This window comes from Pavona decussata, unplaced genomic scaffold (assembly GCF_977016875.1).
Source record: "Pavona decussata unplaced genomic scaffold, jaPavDecu1.1 SCAFFOLD_390, whole genome shotgun sequence".
NCBI classification, from domain to species: Eukaryota; Metazoa; Cnidaria; class Anthozoa; order Scleractinia; family Agariciidae; genus Pavona; species Pavona decussata.
In genome coordinates, this window is record NW_028145762.1 from 370611 (window position 1) to 394411 (window position 23801).

Sequence of the window (23801 nt, forward strand, 5' to 3'; positions counted from 1 at the left end):
TAACTAATGGCTAAAATAGCTCAGAATTGTTTTGCGTGGCTTCTTGTTCCTGACTAGAGTTAGTTCTCCAGACGTGGGTCTTTTTCGCGAAGTACTGGTCCGCATGAGGTCCTCTGCAATGGGCAGGCACTGGAAGAGGCTGGTGACAAGATGCCTGTGTTCTTTCTTCAGCAGGCCCAGGGCAACACACGATCGCTTCCTCTGGTCCAAGGCCAACTGGCAACCGGCCGTTCCGTGATTCCGGTGGAATTGTCTCAGCTTGTCTTGCAGAACCTCGCGGTAGGCCTCCGTGGACGCCCTCCTCTCCCGACTCAGGGCTGATCCCTGTAGTGTCCTGGCGAGCTCGTGAAGTTCCTGCTCCGTCTGTTGTAACCAGGGTGTTTGAAATGCAGCAAGTGCTCTCTCTCGCCTTGTCTTCAAGTCTTCCCGAAGGGTCTGTTGCCTGAAGGCAGCCAAGTCCTCGCTGATTTGCGTGGGCATGGGTTCCAATGCATCCCTCGGAAGCAGCGCCACATGTTCGCTTGCGACGCCCATCGACAGGAGATTTCGCTGTCTGTGTCGGTACACCGTCTCCTCTGCCTGCCTCTGTCTTTCTCGCTGGTCGAGTCGCGCTTGCAGCATGACGGAAACTTGGCGGTGGCGGAGTGACCTCTGAGAGCTCTGCTCCATAATTCTCCTTAATGCACCGATGGTCTGGTCGTCTTGACTTGAGTCCAAGTCATCCTGAGTGTTTTCTATTCCACCGCTCTGTGCACCCGCCTCGACAGTTGGGCAATCGCGCTCATCTAGGACATTGTCCAAGCACAACGTGCGAAGCTCTTCCTTTTCCGTCGCTCCCAGCACACCATCGTCCGCGCTATCTTCGTCACTTAGCTCATCCTCGGTGGCTGATGCCACGCACCTACTGGCTTGTGCTGCTGCCCACACAATACACTCCATTGGGTGTCTTCTTAGCCATTTGGCGGCTCCTTTCTTTGGATGCGGGAGACTCTTGAAGTTGTAATTTCGAAGCCTGCGGTCCATTGCGGGTTGGTCTTCAGGCTTGAACTGCAATTTCGTTTGTGCCGTCAACAGCATGGGGCAGCGGTGGATAAAGGACTTTGCGGTCTGGTACTTAACGTCGCATGCGGTGTAGCCCCCTTGGGTCAAGATCTTCCAGTCGTCGATGTCCATGCTTGACGGCGAGGCCTCGTCAATGAAGACCACTTCGGTGGATTTTGTGATCATGGCCTTGTTGAATACCCTTTGCTTTGTGATAGTCGCTATGTTGGTGTGGTGCACAAGCCCGAGGATAGGATGGAAAAGGCTGGTTTTGCCGCTATTTGCATCACCAGTCAGGCACGGTACTCTATCCTTGTGGCCTTTCTTGTTAAAGTTTAGAAGCTTCAAGAAATCCTCACAAAATTCACTAATTTCCACTTCTGAGAGGCTGTTCTCTAGAATTTCTTTGAAGTATTTGGGGTCGGGCTCTTCACCTTGATCGTACTTCGTGAAAGCTCTCGGGGTGATGATGCCAATCTTTTCATCCGGAATCGGGTTCTGCACAAAACGCCTCTCCTTGATGGACCAGCAGTATCCGCCATTTACTTCGATCAGATTGTAATCGATGGAGATAGGACGCACCACCTCGCAGTCTGGGTCCGAAAGTATGTCAATTATTTTTCTCATGTCCTTAAGCAGTCTTGCTTTAAAGAACTCGTTTGCTGCCAGGCTATTTATGAATGCGCGGACTTCGCACTTGTAAGCGTAAGTGTACATGGCCGAGGGAAGTTTCTTGTAAACTTTTCCACAAAAGAGGGCGTATTCCATTTTCTTCATCGCGATTCCTATGTCATTTACGAGCACAGTCAATTTATCCGCCAGTCTTGCTTCTTCGTCTGCACTTTGCCTGCTGTCCTCTTGAAAACCAAACATATCAATTTCCAACTTTGCATCTTGAAGCTTTGTGATGGACAACCGCAACGTGGAGCTGAAAGTCGAATTTGTGAGCCAGACTCTGGTCACCTTCTCTGTTCCACAATCTTGCGAGTCCATCAAGTTCCCTTCACCCAGCACACTTTCCATCTCATTTCGGAAGCAATGTTCATACGAAGAGTTCACTAGTTCCTGGATCATGGGATTTTTGTGATCTTTTAAGACCCTGAATAGTTCTTTCATGACAGCCGACTCCTTGCCCTCATAACAGGGTACCTGCGAATAGAATTATTGCAAATCCATCAATTTGGTTTTATGGAACTGTTAGAAGATTAAGTGTGTTGACTGATTTTTCTGTTTGGAAATGTCTCGAAATATTGAATAGTGACTTTGAATGGTCCAACTCGATCATAACTCATTTCTAAACGATGGATTTTCGTGATTTTTTTTTGTTATGTCCAAATGGTATTCAGCAATACGCCATTAAAACGGACAGAAAACATGGCCTCAGTTCGAAATATACTACCCATCTCATCATACAGTGCTTTCAAGAAACGCTGTTAAAATAAACATTCACATACCTGTTGTGCCATAGTCTCCACGCCGCATTCCAAAAGTGCACGGTGAATGACAATAGGGTTTGCCGGGGCACCGTTTGGAGTAGTTAAGGCTATCCAGTAGTTGATGGATGGGCATAATTTGCCATTGATGATTGTTTGATGTTCAGAAATCCAATCTTGACTTGCAGCGCTTGCTGCTTGACTGGATGTCAATACTTCGTCATTGTTTTCATCGCTTGCATATTCCTCTGCAGTGGCTCCCTTTTTTCCTCGGCTTTTTCTGGGACCTTGGGCACCGATAGCGCCAAAGAAAAATGCGACGTTTTTCACTCCTGTTAAGAAAAAAACCGACCATTTTTAAGCAACAAGACCTTTTAAAATTCAAAGACAAGATGGTCATCAGATATGCAGATTCTTACCACAAATTGCCTTATCGCAAACATCTCTCGTCTTACACACGTTGTTCCAGGCTTTCTGTAGGCCTCCTTCGTCTATTTTACTAACACATTGAGCTTTCACTATGCTACACTTCCCAACGATGATGGGGCTAATGAAGCATAAAGCTGAGCTCTTTATGGCCTGGCTGTTGAGTTGTCTACAAGGATATTTTGTCTTGTTCATGTTCAGTGTAGTGATTTCTTCCCAGAGTAGGCTCCTATTTTATACGAAAATTTATTTGTGATAATCACGAGGAATATATTTAAAAGTCAAAGGAAACTGATAGAAGTGTTTGATTTGAGGTACAAATGAAAAATGCCACGTCCCTGTCGTGTTTAGTGTAATTATTTTCAGGTCTCGTTATATTGTCGCAACAAAGAAGCCTAATTACTGGCGAAAAACCTTCGAAGTATTCAAGGTCAAGGTCGAGCTTGTTTTCGTAGCTCTGATGTAGATCACATAACGCAAAACAAAACGATTGAAGAAACAGGTGTCGTTGTAGTTCGTTAGACTCCATGACACACTGCTTCCATTATTTTCACATGATAATACGTAGCAATTAGCAGTCGAACTCTATTGAAGCAGCCCAAGTTTAATTCCCCGTTTATTTCACATTGGTTACGGTCTTAACTATGCATCGCACATCAAGAAATAAATGTCTTGATTACTAGGTGCAGAAGTTGTTAATTGCACTTTTTCATGACAAAAGGGGTAACAATCATCTGGTACCGTCAGGGTCGTTGGTAGCGATGTTGTCACATTTCGAAAAAAAGTTGACAATGACAATTTGTCCATGAATCTAAAATCACTGGGTGAAGGTTGTTTTGTCCGCAAATACCGTGAAATCCGCCCTACCTACAGTTTTCTTCGAAGAGCAAGAACTCCCACTCTCTGACAATGTGCTAGTTTACAGCAGAATTTTTTTCATGGAACTGTTAGATAATTGTTGTTTATAGTCCTTTTGCTAACTGTAACTGTCTTCCAAATGAACATTATAAGACATCTAAAAGAGAGGTATTAGGCCATATTGCATCAGTCATATTACGCAAAATCCGTGAAATCCACCCTAACACCACAGTTTTCTTGCTGGTCTTTGAACTTCCAGTTTGAAGTGGCAGTTGACAGGCTGATATCTTTTTCTTAAAATACGGCGGAGTTTACGGATTTCACGGATGTTTAGAATAAGCATGATTTAAAACTTCCTTCTTTAACTGCAAGGATCTTACATATCTTATAATATATTAATATATTCTCTTCTTAGATACTTACAGTTTAAAAGAGGAGTATTAAATGACATTCGAATGTACGATTTCCGTAAAATCCGTGAAATCCACCCTAAATACAGTTTTCTTGCTGGTCTTTGAACTTCCAGTTTTGAGTGGCAGTTGACAGGCTGATATCTTTTTCTAAAATACGGCGGATTTGACGGATTTCACGGATATTTGGAATATACATAATTTAATACTTCCTTTTTTATCTGTAAGTATCTAATATATATTAAATATATATGATATATTAATATATTCTCTTTAAAGATCCTTACAGTTTAAAAAAGGAGTATTAATTGTTATTTGTATGTACAATTTCCGTAAAATCCATGAAATCCAACCTAACTAGAGTTTTCTTGCTGCCTTTGAACTTCCAGTTTGAAGTGGCAGTTGACAGGCTGATATCTTTTTAAAAATACGGCGGATTTTACGGATTTCACGGATATTTAGAATATATGCATTATTTAATACTTCCTTTTTCAACTGCAAGTATCTTATATGTATTGTAATATATTAACATATTCTCTTCTTAGATATTTGCAGTTTAAAAGAGGAGTATTAAATAACATTTGTATGCACATTTGTACGTACAGTTTTCTTGCTGGCCTTTGAAGTTGCAGTTGACCTGCTCACTTGTTTTCTTAAATACGGCGGATTTTACGTATTTGGCGGTTTTCTGAGAGTTCCCTTTCAAAAAGTGAACTTTAAACTAAGAGAGGACTGTTTCGGGCCTCTTTGTTCGTTCTCAGAGTTCCAAGGACATCTATGAAATTGGTGCTTTTAAAATCAGCAAGCAAACTCAACGGAAATCAAAAGCACTCCAGACGTAATGTTTGCCATCACTTCTGTCCAACTACACTGCTAGAAACAGATGAGAAACATTACGCCAAGATATTTTGCTCAAAAAATCACAGGGAACAGAAATTTTGGGAAACGATCTCTCTCTCTCTCTCTCTCTCTCTCTCTCTCTCTCTCTCTCTCTCTCTCTCTCTCTCTCTCTCTCTCTTTCACCGACTGGTGTTGTTGAAAAACATTACGATATTAAACTAACCAACATTCAGCAAATTATCCAGCGAAAAAGAAGTTCAGGTAATGTAATTTCCAACAAACATCGATCCGTAAAATGTGTTTTCTGCTAAAGATTGTGTGCGCGCGCGAAGAAAACGGCTCATGAAATACGTCTTTCAACAAGCCCAAGCGAGTTTTATTCTAGTGTTCTAAACTCCGACTTTTTAGTTAGAAAGAGTTAAAGGGGCAGTGTCATGGGAGATCGATGGGAGATATCATGATTTTTGGCCAAAATTCACTAAATTTAAACTTTGAACACTGTGTTAATTAATTTCTCAATCGCCAATTTAAAGAAATATTAATAGTGATTCTAAGACGAAAGGTTGAACCAAAATATAGTACAACCGGCGATTTTTAGTGTGTTACAACAGCGAAATTTGAAAACGTCCGCCAGACGTTTTCAAATTTGAACCCCCCTCTAGCTTGGTCATCTGCCGGTAAAAATATCCGTGGATAGTTTCTTTCCATTCTGATAGTCTTTTAATGGAATTTTGTCATTATATCTTGGCTGCTATCAACCGAATAGCGTCTTTCCGATTTTCAATGTGTTACTAAAAATAGCGTGATACTGTCCCTTTAAATGATCAGCTATGAAAACAAGATGACGCTGATGGCATTTTCGCGGGATGCTTAATGTGGCCTCACGTATATATTCCCATTGTGTGCTTCAGATTTTTAAAACTATCCTCCCTTAACATGTATTAGGTATCTTCAAAAATTAGTGGTTCTCCAACTATCCAAGAGTGCGCAGAACGTCTGCGCAGTAGGAAAGGGAGACACCGTGCTTAAATGAGGTTTGGCCTCAATAGCTTTATTTGTGTCAAAGTACTTCAGCATACCTGCTAATTGGAAACACAGTAATTACCAAATAAAACCAAGCCTAGTTCAGGCTTTGGTGGTTTTAAGAATTGGCCGGTAACGATTTATTTTCTTCTATTTTCCTTGTTGCAGCTTCGGATCAAATCAGTGAGGCAGAGATAGTTGCATCCAAGTATAAAAACACGACTCCAACACTTCTTGACGTCACACAGTCCGAGGAGAAGTTAAACAAATTGATCCAGCAACACGATGTCGTGATCAGGTGAGAAAGATGTTCCTGATTCGTTTCAATATTCAGTCCGTGAATCTTTTGATATGGTCTTACATGTTGAGTCTGCGACAGCTCTAATGTAAGCTATTGAGCAGTATTTCCCTGTAGTGCTGTTTATTATGCTGTCCACGGTGGTTCTAACGTTTGAGTCTGTGGATGAAATCCTAAAGTGTGACCATTCAAATGAAAGCTACTGAGCAGTATTTCCTGTGGTGCTGTTTATTATGCTGCACAAGGTGGTTCTAACGTTTGAGTCGTCCGTGGATAAAAGCCTAAAGTATGACCATTCAAATGAAAGCTACTGAACAGTACTTTCCTGTGGTGCTGTTTATTATGCTGTTCAAGGTGATTCTAACTTTCGAGTCTATGGATGGAATCCTGAATCAAATCAATCACGGTGATCTTTGTTGAGGATATTCAACGTCACTAGAAGTGACTTACAGAAGAGTCCTCTAAAAGACTAGATACTTGTAGATAACGTACAAAATGTAACCTACGTAATTACAAATCCTTAGTTCGGTAGTTCGTGCGTTCGTTAGTGCGTTCATTCATTCGTTCGTCCGTTCGTGCGTGTGTTCGTTAGTTTGTGCATTCATGCTTTCGTTAGTTCGTGCGTTCGTTCGTTCGTTCGTTCGTTAGTTCGTGCGTTCGTTCATTCATTTGTTTGTCCGTTCGTGCGTGCGTTCGTTAGTTCGTGCTTTCGGTAGTTCGTGCGTTCGTTCGTTCATTCGTTCGTTCGTTCGCTCGTCCGTTCGTGCGTGCGTGCGTTCGTTAGTTCGTGCATTCGTGCTTTCGGTAGTTCGTGCGTTCGTTCATTCATTCATTTACTTACATATAATTCTCATCCTGATTCCATTGCAGTTTACTTCCTTACTCGCTGCATCATCTTGTTGCCAAGAGTTGTATTGCTCATAAGAAGAATTTGTTAACTACAAGTTACGTTCTTCCTCCCATCCAAGAGCTACATCAAAGGTAGACACTTTATACATGTAGATGATGTTAAGCGCAGTATTATTTGTGTAATCACATCATGGTCTTATAACATTACCTCGGAACACTGAAGGGTCGGTGTTTCGAGGGTTTGGTTGGTCTCTTCGCTACTGTGCTGTTTCGTTAGACAAGAAACTTTGCGCCATAGGGTGCTTTAGCAACGGCGACTGCGACTGCAACGAGAACGTCAATAAGCAATAGGCTTAATTTAATTACCAACACGACAACTCTGCACGTGCATTACACTTTTTGGTACATTTCTTTGCCGTCACTGCACGACTAGGACGTGAAATTTCCTGAAGGGACGTTTACCGGGGACGTAAACACACGAGGACGAATTTTTCTTTCTCCTTCTAAACTTGGGTGCGGTCTCCAAAGAATTCAACTCAAGGAAATTTCACCTACATTTGGAATAATGGCTACACTGTACGACGCTTAAAAAAGCGCGAATTCATTTTAATACTGCTATTTCGCTGTCGTCGCTGTCCTCGTTGCTAAATTTCCCTGCTGTTTTGCACGGGACGGCGAATTAATGTACCAGAATTTAAAACGCACGTGCAGAGCGCTTGTTTTTCCTCATTAAACCTTGTGTTTTGTGGCGTTCTTGTTGCCGTTCCTCAAGTTTCCTTAAAGTTCTGTAAAGACTCAGGAGCGAGCGTATAAAGAAGAAATGAGACTCACGCGAGCCACACTTTTGTGAGTTGGCACTTTCAACGATTCGCGTCACTCTTCGCGAATTTCAAGACAAAATGCGACTACTAGTGTTGCGTAAATTCAGGTGCGCACGGCCGTTAATTTGGCTGCAATACCTAGTTGATAAAATTAGATGATGCGTAAGCCGACTACTAAACGTGAAATCATTAAACAGCGCTCAACTTTTTAAGTGTACGCAGACCTTTTACATATCGCCTATTATTTTATTTAAGTACTTACCAGTTAAAAGGGAAATTAGGCAGCGACGACTGCAACGCCAACGAAAACGTCACTTGAAAATATAACTCCACGCTATTCAACTGCGTTGCGGTTAATTCCAACTCGTTGAAATTGTACAATGTAGCCGAACAATCCAGGGACAAAATTGTTAGGAACGGTGTTCAAATTGAGAAAGAACTTAAATGAAAAACTTACGATCTTGTACTGAAATTTTTCCGCACAACCTTGGATTTCATCATTTCACGTTGTTGTTTTGCAGAAGACGGCAAAGAAATGTGCCAAAATGTAAAACGCACGTGCAGAACGATTGTTTTTGCTCATTAAACCCATTGTTTTGTAGCGTTGTCGTTGCCGTTGCCGTCGCCGTCGTCCTTGCTTAATTTCCCTAAATTTACGTTCTTACGGACGTAAAATTTACGTAACAGTGATATCTAGCCTTGCAGGAAGCAAATGAATTTTACTTTTTTTGTCAGTTAATACTGTTAACTGTACAACCTCGTTCCCAGGATCTCTACCCTGAGAACGAGGTTGTTTATTGTGTTTGTATTTTTTTGCGTTTAGTGCGGTTGATGCGGGAATAGCAATTGTGAATGAGGTAGGACTGGACCCTGGTATTGATCATTTGCTGGCCATGGAATGCTTTGATGACGCAAAAGCTGAGGGAGCAGTGGTAAGTGTGATTCCTTCGACCCTACCCCTCTGAGGAAGAGGGTACCGTGCGGGAGTGTGGGTAGGGTGGTACGGTGTGGTAGTTGATAACTTGAAATTTTGTTTGGTGACTATATAATAAAATCTCTTTTTACTAGTTTAAATATCTTTTTTGTTTTTGTTTTGTTTTTCTTGTTTAGATCAAATCTTTCCGTTCATATTGTGGGGGTCTTCCTGCTCCGGAACATGCTGACAATCCTCTGAGATACAAGTTCAGGTACACCCATCCGTGTTTTGATTTACTGTTATCGCCTGACTTTGTTTAAGGACGGTACTTACTGTTGTTACTGCGGATTCGTTCTGCGCATCCTGACATACTCGGGTTTCCTATAGGTGGTGCCTACTAACACAGGGATATTTTTGCGCGGTTTAAAACTATGTGGAGAAAGTAGAACTTAACTTAGCAAGTGCTCTTGGTATTTAAAAAGAAAATTGGGGATAACCATGTATTTTTCAGAGATAATAAAGCTTCAATTTGGTATTTTACTGCTTTTTAAAATAATTGTTGCTAAATTATCTCTAAAATGCGTGGTTACCCCTAATTTTCTTTTTGGGTTTCCATAGCCCTTACTAAGATCTGCTTTTCCCGCATAGTCATAAACTGCTCAAAAATTAATACTTTTTTATTGAGAGGCACCGTCCTTAAAACACAGTTTCAATCACATAATAGTAAACTTTTTGCCATAAATTTTGGATTGAATTTGAACTAAGGTTATTGGGCAATGTTATTTTTTTTTTTGTGGAGAGAGGAAAGCTGGGTAAGCTAGAGAGAAGCTCTGGGATCATGAAAAAAAACCATTAAATTCAACTGAAATTAAAAAAGAAATTATTATGAGCTGGGGGATTTAGGCGGGGTTGCATAAAGCAAAGATAAATGCGAGTTTTCTGCAGTCGTTCACTGTCTTTCGAAGGATTTTCTCACCCTCTCTTTGTGTTTTCCGTCTTCAGTAATCTGCCTTCAGCCGTCTGACCCAATATAGCGCTGGCCAGAATCCTTCTGAGTAATGTTTAAAAAACGAGCAGGAGTGTTTTATCGGGATTTAAAACCACGAGGCGCAGCAGAGTTTTTTGAACGACTTCAAAAACATTCCTGGAAAAGCGTGTGTCAAAAGAGTTCATAACAATCATGCTTTTGTGAACGTTGGAAATTAGCATACGAAAAAAATATTAAACACCGCATACTAATAAAGATGAGGTTTTATGGGGTTTTAAAACCACTGCACATGATGTTTTATCGACCATTTGATAGGTCAATGGGCTTATGAATTATTAATGAGTTTTTGAAGTAATATATCAAACACGAGACACAGTGTTTCATCAGATATCCAAACACCGAGAAGTAGGTTGAAAAAACGAGGCGCAGCCGGGTTTTTTTAAACGACTTCGAGGTGTGTGGATATCTAATGAAACACACTTTCGAGTGTTTGATATGGCTTCTCAAATGATCAATAATTCTTGAAGAAATTCAAGGCTAAAGTTGGCAACATTTTGTGTTTATTACGATCACATATCGAAACCACGGTCATGGTAGTGATTTTCTTTGTTTTCTCTTGATGAATTATTAATGACTTTGAGAAGTGTAGAGAATGGCTGCACAAAACTCTCACTATCTTAAAATACTTTCTGCAGCCCGGCCTAACCAGCCTGCATTGGTCAAAGGCGAGCGCTGTGACCATAACGCCCTCCCTGCTATTCAAGGTCTCAAACCTGGGAACTCTTGATGAATTTAACTTAGGACTTTAGTGTATCTCACCGTGTTGCTATACTTACATGTATATTTTCCTTAGTTGGAGTCCAAGAGCCGGTCTACTCACCATTATGAACAGTGCTAGGTACCTGTGGTATGGGAAGGTGAGTTTCTAATGTTCAGAAGTTAAGACACACCTTTTTGAAGTATTCCTGTGATCTGTAAGGAAATACAGTGTAAGATTGTTGTTTATCTTCGACACTAAGAACTCCTGTGTGAAGAAGTAAACTACGCCGCTATATTATGTAGGTTTTACCTTTGATATTCAGACATTTTCTTAAACGCGAAGATTTTCTTTGTAAAGAGTAAAAAGACGCCTTTGTATTTAGTAGTTTTTTGCTTTCAGTGCCCCTCACAAAGTTTTAGTAAGAGTTAGAAGTTTTATCCGTTCAGTGGTAAGCTGTGTTAAGGACGGTGCCTACTAATACAGAGGTATTTTTGTGCGGTTTATGACTATGCGGGAAAAACAGATCTTAGCAGGGGCTATTGGAATCCAAAAAGAAAATTGGGGGTAACCACGCATTTTTCAGAGATAATTAGGCAACAATATTTCTAAAAAGCGCCAAAATATAAAGCAATGTATGGTAGTTTTTCCTAAATTGAAGGTTAATTATCTCTGAAAAATGCATGGTTACCCACAGTTTTCTTTTGGGATACCAAGAGCACTTGCCATGTTCTGCTTTCTCCGCATAGTTTTAAACCGCGCAAAAATATCCCTGTATTAGTGAGCACTACCCATAGGAAACCCGAGTATCTCGAGATGCGCCGAACATATGCGCAGTAACAATAGTAGGCACCGTCCTTAAAGTCGTCTTATTTTGTTTGTTTCTATGGTAGTGGAAATAATTAGTATAAAACATAGGAAAAAAAAAGAAAATTGAACTACAACATGTACGCCCATAGGTTCTATCCTTTGAAACGCGATGTGAGTCTCTCTTTTTATTGATGGATCAGAGAGTTAACTGTAGTTTATAAGTTAAAGTGCAAAAGTGAACTGGCCATCATTCGTGTCCTTAGTGCTAGCGGCACAACATTCATTTGTACCCTTCACATTCACATTGCCGCAATAGGCTTCTTTCGATATATTAAAATTCAACTTCATAATTAACAATTATTCCACGAGCGCGCGTTGGATATGAGATGATAGATAGCCAACGAGGCGCGTCGCCGAGTTGGCTATAATCATCTCATATCCAACAAGCGCAAGTGGAATAATTGTTTTATTAAAAACAATCAAGAAATATTGCTAGATCTTACTGATTTCGCTGTGCAAAAATAACCAGCAGACAATTTAATGGCCGCCATTTCTCGGCCATGGTATAATGGCTCATATACCATGGCCGCTAAGCCAATCAAATCCCTCGAATTGCATTATACAATGATTCAGTTTTTAATAATGAAGCTTAGAGGACACAAACAAAGGAAACTGAATAATCTTGTCTGTGTCCTCTAGGCCTCGCATTCAAGCTGAATTTTAATATTTCGAAAGGACCCTTACAACCATAGTCACCCACGACTTGCTCCCTTCTGGCCTTGTAGCTCAGTCGGTAGAACAATGGACGATCAAATCCGGCGGTCGTGGGTTCGATTCACGCCGAGGTCGGAGATTGTTTTCTTTGCCTCGTGCGATCTCTCATTTCCTTACTAAGGCTAACGCTCAATTAGAAATTCAAGGCTTCACTTAAGGACGGTGCCTGCTATTGTTAGTGCACATACGTTAGAACTGCGTATCTTGAGATACTCGGGATTCCTATGGGTGGTGCCTACTAATAAAGGGAAATTTTTGCGCGGTTTAAAACTATACGGAGAAAGCAGAAATAAGCAAGTGCTCTTAGTATCCAAAAAGAAAATTGGGGGTAACCATGCATTTTCCAGAGATAATAAAGCTTCAATTTGGGAAAAAATGCCATTCATTGCTTTGTATTTTACTACTTTTTTGAATAATTGTGGCTTAGGTATCTCTAAAAAATCGGTGGTTACCCCCAATTTTCTTTTTGGATTTCAGTAACCTTTGCTGAGATCTACTTTTCCCACATAGTCATAAACTGCGCCAAAATACTTCGGTATTAGTAGGCACCGTCCTTAAGCGCTTTAACATACACTGCAGAGTTAATTGTCTGATCCAGTGTCTGATACATCATTTGTGCCCTTAGTGCCAAGCGGCACAACATTCATTTGTACCTTTTTATCTTGGTTTGTTTTAGACTGTAGAGGTTGCGGCTGGTGGCGCCTTACTTGAAGAAATCAAACCAACAGACATGTTCCCAGGCTACAGGCTGGAATGTTACCCCAATAGGGACTCCTTGATGTATGGCAACTTGTACAATATCACTACAGCTAACACGATACTGAGAGGAACTCTGCGCTACGAGGTGAGTGCGACATATGTCCACCAAGAATGGATCACGAATGATTGATGGGTGGTTAAAGGGAACCTCTGCTCCGAAAACAAATGGACGGTAAATTGTTGGAAATAGTGTCTAAATTCTAAATTTTAGTTTAAGAAGTAGAAACAACATTCAAGTGTGCTTAAAATTAGATATCATGTTCGCTTTCAAAAAAAAAAAAAAATGTTCGCTTTTAAATTTCCCGGGCGCCGCCATTTTGGATTATATGACGTCATTGCGTTGCCGCTATTGTTAGTGAACAGAAGTTCTTTTGTGTGAAACAATAGAACAACGCAATTACTATTACTATTACTATTATTATTGTTTTCAATATTTGCGTTTCCCATCCAAGATGCACTTCTTAAAGCCAAAATTTCTCTATTTTTTCTAGGGATATGCTACAGCCTGTTTAGCCCTATATCAGCTTGGCATGTACAGCCAAACCGAACGACCGGACCTGGCTTTGGCTCACGAACAACCCTGGGTAAGACAAGCACTTAATATCATACTAATACCGCCTGTTTTGTTTTGTTTCATGTGTCCTAAAACAAGACTGCGAAAAAGTCCGTATTTTTTGTGTTGTAATTCGAACCAACGCGCCGTTGTTGAAGGGAAAGTCTGGAGTAAAGAAGCTAAACGTACTTGGCTCGCGCGTGAGAATAATCTACGCTTTAGGCGTTTCGTGGCGCGCGAGTTCGCCCCCTTTCTGCGATTCGTTTGTCTCTCTGTGAATTTCAAGAGAAAACTGAAAAACCGGACTATTTTGTGTGCTACCTAAAACAGGCATGCAGTTATGCCTATACTAACTTTCTTATCCAATCTACAAGCGACTGATGAACAAGCGAGAAATGTTTCAGCGGCATGTTGTGGTTACGTGATGACATCAAGTGTTTCATCTTTTTCTTTGTTTCATTGTAGAAACAAGTGCTGGCCAAACTTGTGGGAAAACCCAACGCTGGTGATTCTGAGCTCCATTCAGCCGTGTTTGATTTAGTAGGCAAGGACCCGGCTCGCATGCAGGCTATTAAAGAGTAAGTATGAGAAAGCTGAGACTGAAAGTTCAAGAAATGAAACTTGCGGAGGAAATATATTACCGTTCAGTCTTTCTGTTACAATAGTGCTCAGAATCAAAACGGGAATTTTGCAATATTTTTGGAAGCAACTGCACCACATGAAAGTAATGCTCAGTAGCTTTCGAGTCAGTGGTCACACTTTACGATCTGACCCGTATACTCAAAAGTTAGAACCACCTTGTACAGGAAAGTCCTGCTTAATAGCTTTCATTTAAATGGTCTCACTTTAGGATTTTATACAGACTCAGAAGTTAGAATCACCTGGTACAGTATAATAAACAGCACCACAGTACTGCTCAGTAGCTTTCATTTGAATGGTCACACTTTAAGATCTTATACACTGACTAAAAAGTTAGAACCACCTTGTACAGCATAATTAACAACACCACAGGAAAGTACTGCTCAGTAGCTTTCATTTTATTGGTCACATTTTAGGATTTCGTCCATAGATTCAAACGTTTTAGCCATAATTCACACGTAGGGGATTAACTCTGCCAGCGAAGGATTAGTTTTGCTGATTTACTTAAATAGGTTGCAGTGCTTGTTTGCGCTGTAATCGATGCAGTTGCGCCGCTGTAGGAATACTCAGTATCGTAGTGTATTTGTGAATTGCGCGATATAACTACATGTATCCTTTGCACAGCCGCCCGATCTTCTCAGCTTTTTATACGCTAGGTTTAATAAACTTGTGCAGTCACTTTAACGTCCTTTTTCTGTTCTTCAACAGCCTTGGTGTGCTGTCTGACGAACCTATTTTACAACAGAAGACGCCTCTCGACACACTTTGCTTGTATTTGACAGACAAACTCGCCTACGGTTAGTACAAATTCTTTATTCTGGAACTCGAGATTTCGCTCTAATAGTGTCAGTTGGCTTGTTTTCTTTACTCTTCATAGCGGCTTGCAGTTGAGTTTCGGAAGTAATTTGCGGGATCACTCTTCATTTGCTATCCTACGCAAGATGATTCGTTTAAAAAACTCGTCCCACTTTAATAGTCAACCAATCAAAATTTAAACCAAAACCAATCGTGACTCGCTCACCCGCGTTTTCCCGCGCTTGGCGCCCGTTACATGTATTTGCTTCGAGTTCTGATTGGTTTATTGCGCTGTTGACGTTTGTTGTGATTGTTCAGAGTAATTACTTTGATTTTGAAAACCGCTCCTACTTTTAAAGAGTACACAACTGAATATTAAAGAAAAGGCCCAAACTTCCATTGATGATACACCATTTTAAAGTTGTGTGCTGTTCGTCAGTTTTCTCCCAATTTCACTTTTTTTTATAAAACCTGGAAGCGTCAAATTTGTTGTAATATGTCCCCTTACAGTAAGTGCATCGTCTTCTTTGAATCGGTGTTTGATATTTGCTTGCCTGTTTTTAACTGAAACCTTTTTTTTTCCATTGTAGGAGAAGGTGAGCGTGACATGGTGTTACTTCAACATGACATTGAATTGGAGATGCCCGACAAAACACAGGTGAACTTCAATATTCCCTTTGTACTTAGTCGCTGCTTTTCTTCAACCATGTATTCTCGCTGAGCGCGTTTTTACCTCTTATGATAAGAACCAAACATACGAAGGACCTTGTATCGGGGTGTTCATAAGGGGCTTGTCGCTGAGACTCCGGCGTTGCAGCCTTTGACCTGACAACAAGTCCTTTGAGCGAGAGTGCACATTATAGGCAATGACCTAATTGCTTGGGATTAGATTTTGCTTCCGTTTAGCCAGAAAGGATTTCTTCGAAGAAAGATGCACGTGTGGTTTGACAAGCAAAATTTCAGGTGACAATCCCGAGGGACCCGCCATTGCAAACATGTTTGAATTAACAGGAATGGGGAAATCGCGGAATATAGATTTTTGTCCTCATGACTAGATTTTTGGACGAAAATGGTGTCCCTTCACGTTGCCGATTTTTAGTTTACCATTTAACAAAGATTCCAACCAATCCATCATTGAGAATTAAGCTGCGCCTGATGTTTAATTTTAGCAAGATGGTTCAAAATTTGATTGGTGCATTGTGTTCACAGGTAAACCGTCGAATTGATATGATTTCCTATGGGGATCCGAAAGGTCATTCGGCCATGGCGCGCACCGTTGGTCTTCCTGTGGCGATTGCTACGAAGATGATACTGGACGGTGAGTGAACTCTAGAGAATACAAATAGTTGTTTGCTGCATTCCTGTTAGAGACAGAAAACCGTCTTGAGAAACTCGACTCAAGACGAAAACGTGGTCTAATATAAATGGAAGGACGTGTTTATAGAGTCTCAAATTTACCTGTTCATTTTTCCGTCTAGAACGACAGGAAACTCGACGGAGAACTCGCCTTATGAGAAAATCCGTGTCGAATTCAAATCGGGACGGACTTTTGGACTTAGTTTCGTTTAGCGATTTTGTGTCTTTTTAAAATTCGTAGTAGTCTTGATTTTAGGGGAGTTTCATTTGTACCGTCCATAAATTCATTTCGCAAACAACCACGGCGCCGGGCGACGCCAACGAAACGTTGTCTTAAAAATTCACGTTCTTCAGAATACGTGAATCCCTTGGAACAGCGATCAACTTAAGATCATTGCCTTTTCACTGGAAGCCAGCGACAATTAAAAGCGATAATATAATCCAAAGTTATCACATAAAAATATTTCGAAGTTTAACATCTCGTATCACGAAAATTTCGGAACTTAAAATTCGTCCAAAAGTTTGAGTGTTAATGTTAATCAAATATGCAGTGGAAACTGCTTGCAATGACGCTCAAAGGTAATGTACACGACAGAACCTTCATGGAGCGGACTAATGAGGTCAAGGACGTTCCACAGAAGTGGGCGGCCATGTAGCTCAAATGTCTGACCATAAGTTGACGTAAAGAACAACAGCTTTGATGCCCGGTAATCGAAAACAGATGAAGAGGGAGACCATCGAAGATGTAAAGAGGTCATGCAGATAGCTACGGTGGGAACGCATGACACATTAAGTAATAGAAGGATTAAGCCAGGATCAATGGACGGACGTACGGACGGACGGACTGGCGAATGGAGAAACTGACGAACAGACTAAGGAACGGACGGACTTGCGGACGGACGGACCGACGAGTCAACGGACGCACGAGCGAAGGAAAGAATGAATGAAGTGAATGAATGATGTTATACTTTGCCTTGCAGGAGACTTGAAAGCTACTGGTGTTGTGCGTCCTCTGAACCGTGAAATCTACAAACCTATGCTTAAACGACTCAAAGCTGAGGGAATCCAAAGCGAAACGACCACTACAGTTCTATGAGAGTGCGAATCACCAGCTCAGAGGCCAGGAATACAACAAAGGAGATAGCCTTGTTTGTTCCGATAGGCCCTAGATGCTTAAAATGAGGATATTTGACAAATGTTTTACAGTAGGCACCGTAGTCTACTTTACATGCAACTCTGTTCGCTTTGGCGGATAATTTGCACTTAAAATAGCTGGACTATAATTGAGATAGACGTTTAACGTAAAAAGAAACCCAAAATAGCAACAATTACCGTGCGATGAAAACTCCATATTCTTTCATATTGTAATCAAATGCGATAGGTATTATTCATCTACAATCTTGGGAGAATACTGCTACAACACTTTTGGTAGACTCAGTTGTAAATTTTACACTCTTAAGTTAAAATTCACTGATGCACAGCAATTCAATCCCCTGTAGCCCTTATCAATGTTATTGAGCCAGCAAATACTGATGAGGCCTAAGGGGTTGTCGTACCTTCAAAGAACATTGACTGAGGTAGAGGTGAAGGTTATTTCCATATCGTTTGACCTTTTTTTCAGGGGAATGAACTGAACTCAGTCCGCGTGTATTTTGTCTCAACTAATTTTGTCCAAGATTACTTGCACTGCATGTCAGACTTGGGCTCAGTCAATTCAGGAAGAAATTCACAATCTTAAAATTGTCCCTAAATAGCTGCTTTAAAAGGTGGCTTAATATCTTCGTAGAAGGTGAATTTTTCGGTAATTTACGCCATATTAGGCCTAGCTGTTGTTCATTTGGATTGAATTGTTATTTCTCACAAAACGTATTACAATCAAATATTGAGCTGCAATTTGCAGAAATACCTTCTTAAGCATATATCAATGGCATTGATTATTTGACCCCGCAAATTTCATTTCCAGAAGAAAAATGTTCAATATTGTTATTTATATCCCTAGCAATGCTGTTCATTTTACATCTATTTATAAAGGTTGGCTCTTGTTTTTGCATGAATTTCTTACCAAGGCAAAAAGTTCGAATTGCTTGAAATGTGAAAAAAAAAAAAATTCCTGGACTCACTTCTGTTGACCCTGGTGTTTGTAACCAAAGTCCTTTACGAACAAGTGAACTAATCACAACTCGATGAGAACGACGTAACCAGGAATAACCGATAATCTAACTGCATAATTGCTGAGGCGTTCGCGTCTTTGTTGGCTATAAAGAATTTCAGTGAGTGTCTCATTGCCATGAGAAAATTACGTCACTTTCCCGACCAAATCCAATCGTGACTTGGCCATACGCGTTTTCCCGCGCTCGGCGCTGGTTGTAAGTTTTTGCTTCGAATTATGATTGGTTCGTTGTATTTTGTTGTGAATGTGTAGTGAGTCATATGCTAGTCCTGAATTACGTCACAAAACGAAAACAGCAGGAACAACAATATAGACTGCATATAAAATAAAAACACACTTTACCCTAACTATCAAATTTCTGGCGTGCTCATTGGTTAATTTTTATCGTCAATTAAAGTACAGACAGACGAAAAGTCAAAAAGCTAAAGCCATCAGTGGAAGTTTTGTCGAACTTTTTAGCGACGCGTTCTTGATACAAGCAGAGTCTGGCCTGTAGCCAAACCATACATTTTACCGAGGCAGTAAGAAAAAAAAAAAGATAAAAATCACATTTCCTAGAGCGAATTTATCTTTTACCCGATATGGTATTCCTAAAAAACAAAGTGTTGCTTTTTAATAAAGCATACTAATGTGTACTTATGTGTTTTTACTTGTAGATGTCTGTATATGCTTTTTAAGATTATTTAACGAGGGAAAAGTAAAACCTTTTAAAGAGGTTCTTGTGACGTAATAGTGTTGTATTTGGAACTTTTAAGTTATCAAATGAGAATAAACTATTAGGGCGATTTGGTAATAACCTATCACATTCTTGTTTTCTTTGTTGGTCTGCATAATGATGGCTCTTGCTGGGGAAAACGATAAAACATACAGAAGACTTTCGCTGTCACAATCACTGAAAGCCACAGAACGATCGAAAAACGTGGGACTTAATTTTAGATTTGGGACCAAATAAACTGGAGATTGGACTGTATGTAATAATAGCGTATCTTTCACACACTATTTAGGCAAACACTCGCCATTTTGAATTTTGCGGCGATGCTGGGAACGAGGTAGCGCGAAAAGAACGCAAGAAAAAATCACGTGACCACAATTTTCCCGCCATTTTTACGTCCACCTTGTCTTTTGCCGTTTCAACGCGAGAAGGACTATCTTTTCGTTCGCGAACAACGCGAGTATTTATTTGGAGTTTTTAAATCGTTCTGCCAAACGTTATCGCTCCAAATCTAAGCGGGCTGTTTGTGATATTACAAACTATGTAAAATATCAGGATTTTTACCAGCTTGTACACAAGTAGAAGGCATTTTGGAAGTATGGAAAATCAACACGTGCAAAAATCCACTCAATCGCGCTGACGGCATGTACCTACCCCAAGAGCACAGGGCCTTGACTTTATTGGACAAACACTAACTCACCAACATATTCCGTTTTTACAAGCAACTACACGATCTTAAATAAACTTGTCACTTCGCTTGTATTTTATTACCCCTGAAGAAGGCTTATGCAAGTAGCCGAAACGTTGGGACATTAAGATCTTTTTAATACCTTTCAACCAGTGTAACATTTTTATATTTATTAAATAAATGACTATTTAAGTGTCGAAGTGTTTAGCGCTGTAGCGCTAATTGGGGACACTATAAACCAGTGAAATAAATATGAAACTGAACATAACATAAGATTGTTAAAAATCCCAATTGGTGGGAGGCAAATCAGTTGGCTATTTACAAAGCGTGGCCTTGGAGCGGGACTTGAACCAGGGGCCTCCAGACTACACGTCCGGCGTCCCTAACCTCTAGGCTACGCCGCCTCCGACTAAAGGAAGAGGAAGCGAACTGGTGTTCGCTTGGTTTCCAGAAGAAAAGTACTTTTAACCGATCACTGTTACTTGTTGAAACTTAAGAAGGTCTTTCCTCCTGCGTTTCACCTTTCATTGAGTTTCCGTGAACCTTACGAAGAAAACTTTACGTCTTCTACAGCAAATAGCTAGCGAAAGGTTTACTTTTGCCGTTAGTCTAACGAGATCCTTTGTTAAACTCGCTCTAATGTCTCGTTCTTCCTGATATATATTAAATCCTGGAAACGAATGCAAACAATTCAAGGTGCGCTTGACACAAACTATTTTATGCGATTACAGCGGTTACGTTTCTCGGCGATTTGCTTGCGATTTTGCAGCCGTTGGGAGCCGAGCGCGCGCATGCGTTGTGACCACAAAATCTCGTCAAATATCTCTTTTGCGATCGAGACAAAGGGCCCATGCGAGGCACCGCCCTGTTAAGTTAATACAAACTATTATAACATCAACTAAAACTTATAGCACAACTAAAAAAATATCAAGAATGAGATCTGTAGCATCTTACAAGTGTCCAAGTGCATGGTCTCTCGATATTAGAAGTTGACTCACTGAAAAAGGTCAGGAAAAAAATTGTTTGACAGAGTGTTGAAAGACTGCGAGCTAGAGAAACTGCTAGAAGGTGCTAAAGCTGTAAACTCATCTTTGTGTAAGCTAATATAGTTTGAACTGTTCGGATTCTTTAGCTGAAAATTCAAGTCGCAGAAAGTTTTAGGAACCGGGATCTTATTTCTCGAATTTCCGAGCTGTTGTTGGCTGTAGGAAAATGCTAGCTGACCTTACTTCGCAATTTTATCGAGATGTTTGTCCCCTCCGAAAACAAAAGGGATTAGCTTTCCAGTGTGTTTTTCAGCAGAAGAAAACTTTAGATTTTCTTCAAACATTAATCCAAATTTCTGAGGTGATTAAGGCCTCCATAACAGATAGAGCAATTTTCAATTGAGTGTCGAAAGTAATTTCGCGTTTGCTTCGGTTTTGCATTACTACGCTCTGTGATTGGTTAACAAAACTGGCGCCACTTTCTCAACCAATGGGAATCCAAACCAAACCCAATCGTGTTTTGGCCGCACGCGTTTTCCCGCGCTTGGCGCCAGTTACATGTATTTGCTTCGCATTTTGATTGGTTCGTTGTGTTGTTTACATCTGTTGCGATTGGCCAGAGTAATAGTTTGGTTTTGGTTTTACGATACTCGATTGGAAACCGCTCTATCCGCCGAAATGAACCGTTTGGTGCTCCTAGGAAATTGCCGGTAGTTTACAGTTTACACTTTGTTCGCAAAATTGCGTCAATGGTGGCCCGTATAAACTTTCGCGCGAAAATGCGACCGTACGGGAAGGAGAGAATGCCTGGGTACTAGCCGAGGTTTCGACTATCAATGCTGACCAAACAATTAATAGTTAAAAAGAAAACCACAATTGCGTTTAGACGTCTGAATAGATATTGGACCGGCTTTCTAGCAGTCGTTTTATGTTTTAAAAACCATGTCTGCAGATGACATGGTGTAGCTTTCTGTGAGCCATCGTGCAAACTTTATTCATGGAACTCGTGTAAACGCTGCATTAAATCAATAAATAGTGGTAGAATGAGTCCGTATACATCACGCGTACGGGGACATATACCGGCGTATAAGGACATCGGTGTGTAAGGACTTTCTAACAGAGGCCTTTCGATTCTTGGACGACTTCAAGTACGACTACGAGTTTTCCCAATAGACAAGGGAACGCGTGCGTGAACTAGTGTCATTTTGGCAGGAAAACGAGATAGACGTCGTCACTTGACCACGAGCCGTTTTTGTCAAGTTCGTCGCTCACAAAGAAACGAAACTTCTTGGGATATAATACTTCGCTAAAAACTTGACTGAAGTCAAATCTAGTGTTGTGGTCGTACTAGAATCTAAGGGCCAGTTATTTAAACAGAGTCTAACTTAGGCCCCGGTTTAGGACAATCAGTGGGCTCCAAATCTGTTTATAAGTGGTTTATTTTAAGTAGATAAATAGTTTTCTAGTCTGGGATGCAAGCCTTCTTGTTCTTGTAGACAATGTTGTTGGCAAAATTGAAAATGGCTTAGAACGTGGTTTTGTTAAACACCTCCAAACTGTCTTTTAATAACTGACCCTAATGGTCTCTAATACCCACTTTACATTTGATTCCATATACTTATGTAAACGGAATCCTTGTACAAGTGTATAAGATCCGTATATTTTCTTGTCATACCCGAAGGTATACTGATTATTATATGAACCTTATACGTCATTCCAGTCCTTACATTTTCCGTATACGACTTTGTGTACTAACATAACATAACATCTTATTCAGGAGGCTTCAACAGAAATACAAAAACATCCTGAATAGGGAAATCGTGAGGTTAACCCTGTATAAAAACAATTTCCCTAGCTAAAAAATTAAAAATTATTTTTAAAATTTCTAGAACTAGATAAAATTCGATGGCTACTGATTCAATAAATATTCAAGTAAGTATTCACTCTTAAAAACAGATAATGATTCCGCATGTACAATATATCCTGGCAAGTCATTTCATTTCCTTACAATACGAATAAAGAAAGAATATTTGCAGCAATTACAAACCGCTCTTCTCAAGTAAAGTTTGTAGTCGTGTTTAGCTCTTGTACGAGAACTTTTGGCAAACTCAAAAAAATCTGGGAAAGAGAGGTGATCAATACCAAAACTATCTTATTGATTGTGTATACGACCTGAGGAAGGAAGGGGCCATATACCGATAATTTCTTGCAATGAAGGTGGCGAAGATTGTATTTCAGTGTAAGGATGAGTCCTAAAAGCGAACGCTTTAGTCTTTGGCTGGTTTATTTATTGGTCACAGCAACTTTTCCTTCGAACATTTGTCACGAAGGGACGCGAAAATTGTACCACTGAACAAATTGTATAAACCAAATTAATGTTGTTCTTCTAGCTAAATTTTTTCACGAGAAATAAGTAACTCACAAGAAAGGGACTTTGTGCCTGTATAATCCCGAGGACAATCTCCTCTCCCCCGTGTGTATGGGCATTTTGGGCTTTCTCTCGCTGTCGCACACATTCATACTCCAGCAAGGTTTTATTTATATTTATCATATCTTTAAAGGCTCTTGTGAACGAAAAGCATAGCTTACAAACGGTCCATCTTGCAGCTTTCACGCTGGAAATAATTTTAACCTCCTTCCTTCGAACGAAAAGGTAACACGATGAAGGAGAACGAACCAAACTCTACAAAGCAGACACTGTGGCAAAGGGGTAATTTCAACAGCCAATATTTCAGCAACAATGAAACAAGAGTCTTCGTCAGAGCCAAGATTACAGGACGTAAAAGGACCTGTCTGCCTCTAGAAAGAGAGCAAAGTCTTCGCGAGCCCATTTAACGGCCTTCCAACGCCACAGTTTACCACGGGTTTCGTGCTGAATGAATCATGTAGGATTATTGCC

The 23801-nt window shown here is 40.4% G+C and overlaps 2 protein-coding genes across 2 annotated transcripts in view; one reads left to right on the plus strand and one right to left on the minus strand.

Annotated features, from left to right (window-relative positions):
* LOC146451366 (alpha-aminoadipic semialdehyde synthase, mitochondrial-like) overlaps nucleotides 1-19316 on the plus strand; it is a 31191-nt gene extending 11875 nt beyond the window's left edge. The window contains exons 13-24 of the mRNA XM_085099166.1: nucleotides 6200-6329; nucleotides 7200-7310; nucleotides 8823-8931; nucleotides 9110-9186; nucleotides 10757-10820; nucleotides 12921-13088; nucleotides 13495-13587; nucleotides 14022-14134; nucleotides 14904-14992; nucleotides 15581-15648; nucleotides 16200-16308; nucleotides 17327-19316. Of these exons, the coding sequence (XP_084955292.1) occupies nucleotides 6200-6329; nucleotides 7200-7310; nucleotides 8823-8931; nucleotides 9110-9186; nucleotides 10757-10820; nucleotides 12921-13088; nucleotides 13495-13587; nucleotides 14022-14134; nucleotides 14904-14992; nucleotides 15581-15648; nucleotides 16200-16308; nucleotides 17327-17442 (1247 nt within the window). The 3' untranslated portion in view covers nucleotides 17443-19316. The remainder of the gene's footprint in view (nucleotides 1-6199; nucleotides 6330-7199; nucleotides 7311-8822; nucleotides 8932-9109; nucleotides 9187-10756; nucleotides 10821-12920; nucleotides 13089-13494; nucleotides 13588-14021; nucleotides 14135-14903; nucleotides 14993-15580; nucleotides 15649-16199; nucleotides 16309-17326) is intronic.
* On the minus strand, nucleotides 4-3095 carry LOC146451368 (uncharacterized). Its single transcript, XM_085099216.1, has 3 exons — nucleotides 2894-3095; nucleotides 2496-2806; nucleotides 4-2190 (listed from the first exon to the last, which is right to left on the minus strand). Exons 1-3 carry the CDS (start codon nucleotides 3093-3095, stop codon nucleotides 4-6), a joined length of 2700 nt encoding a protein of 899 aa, XP_084955342.1.
* Nucleotides 19317-23801: the final 4485 nt, after the last annotated feature.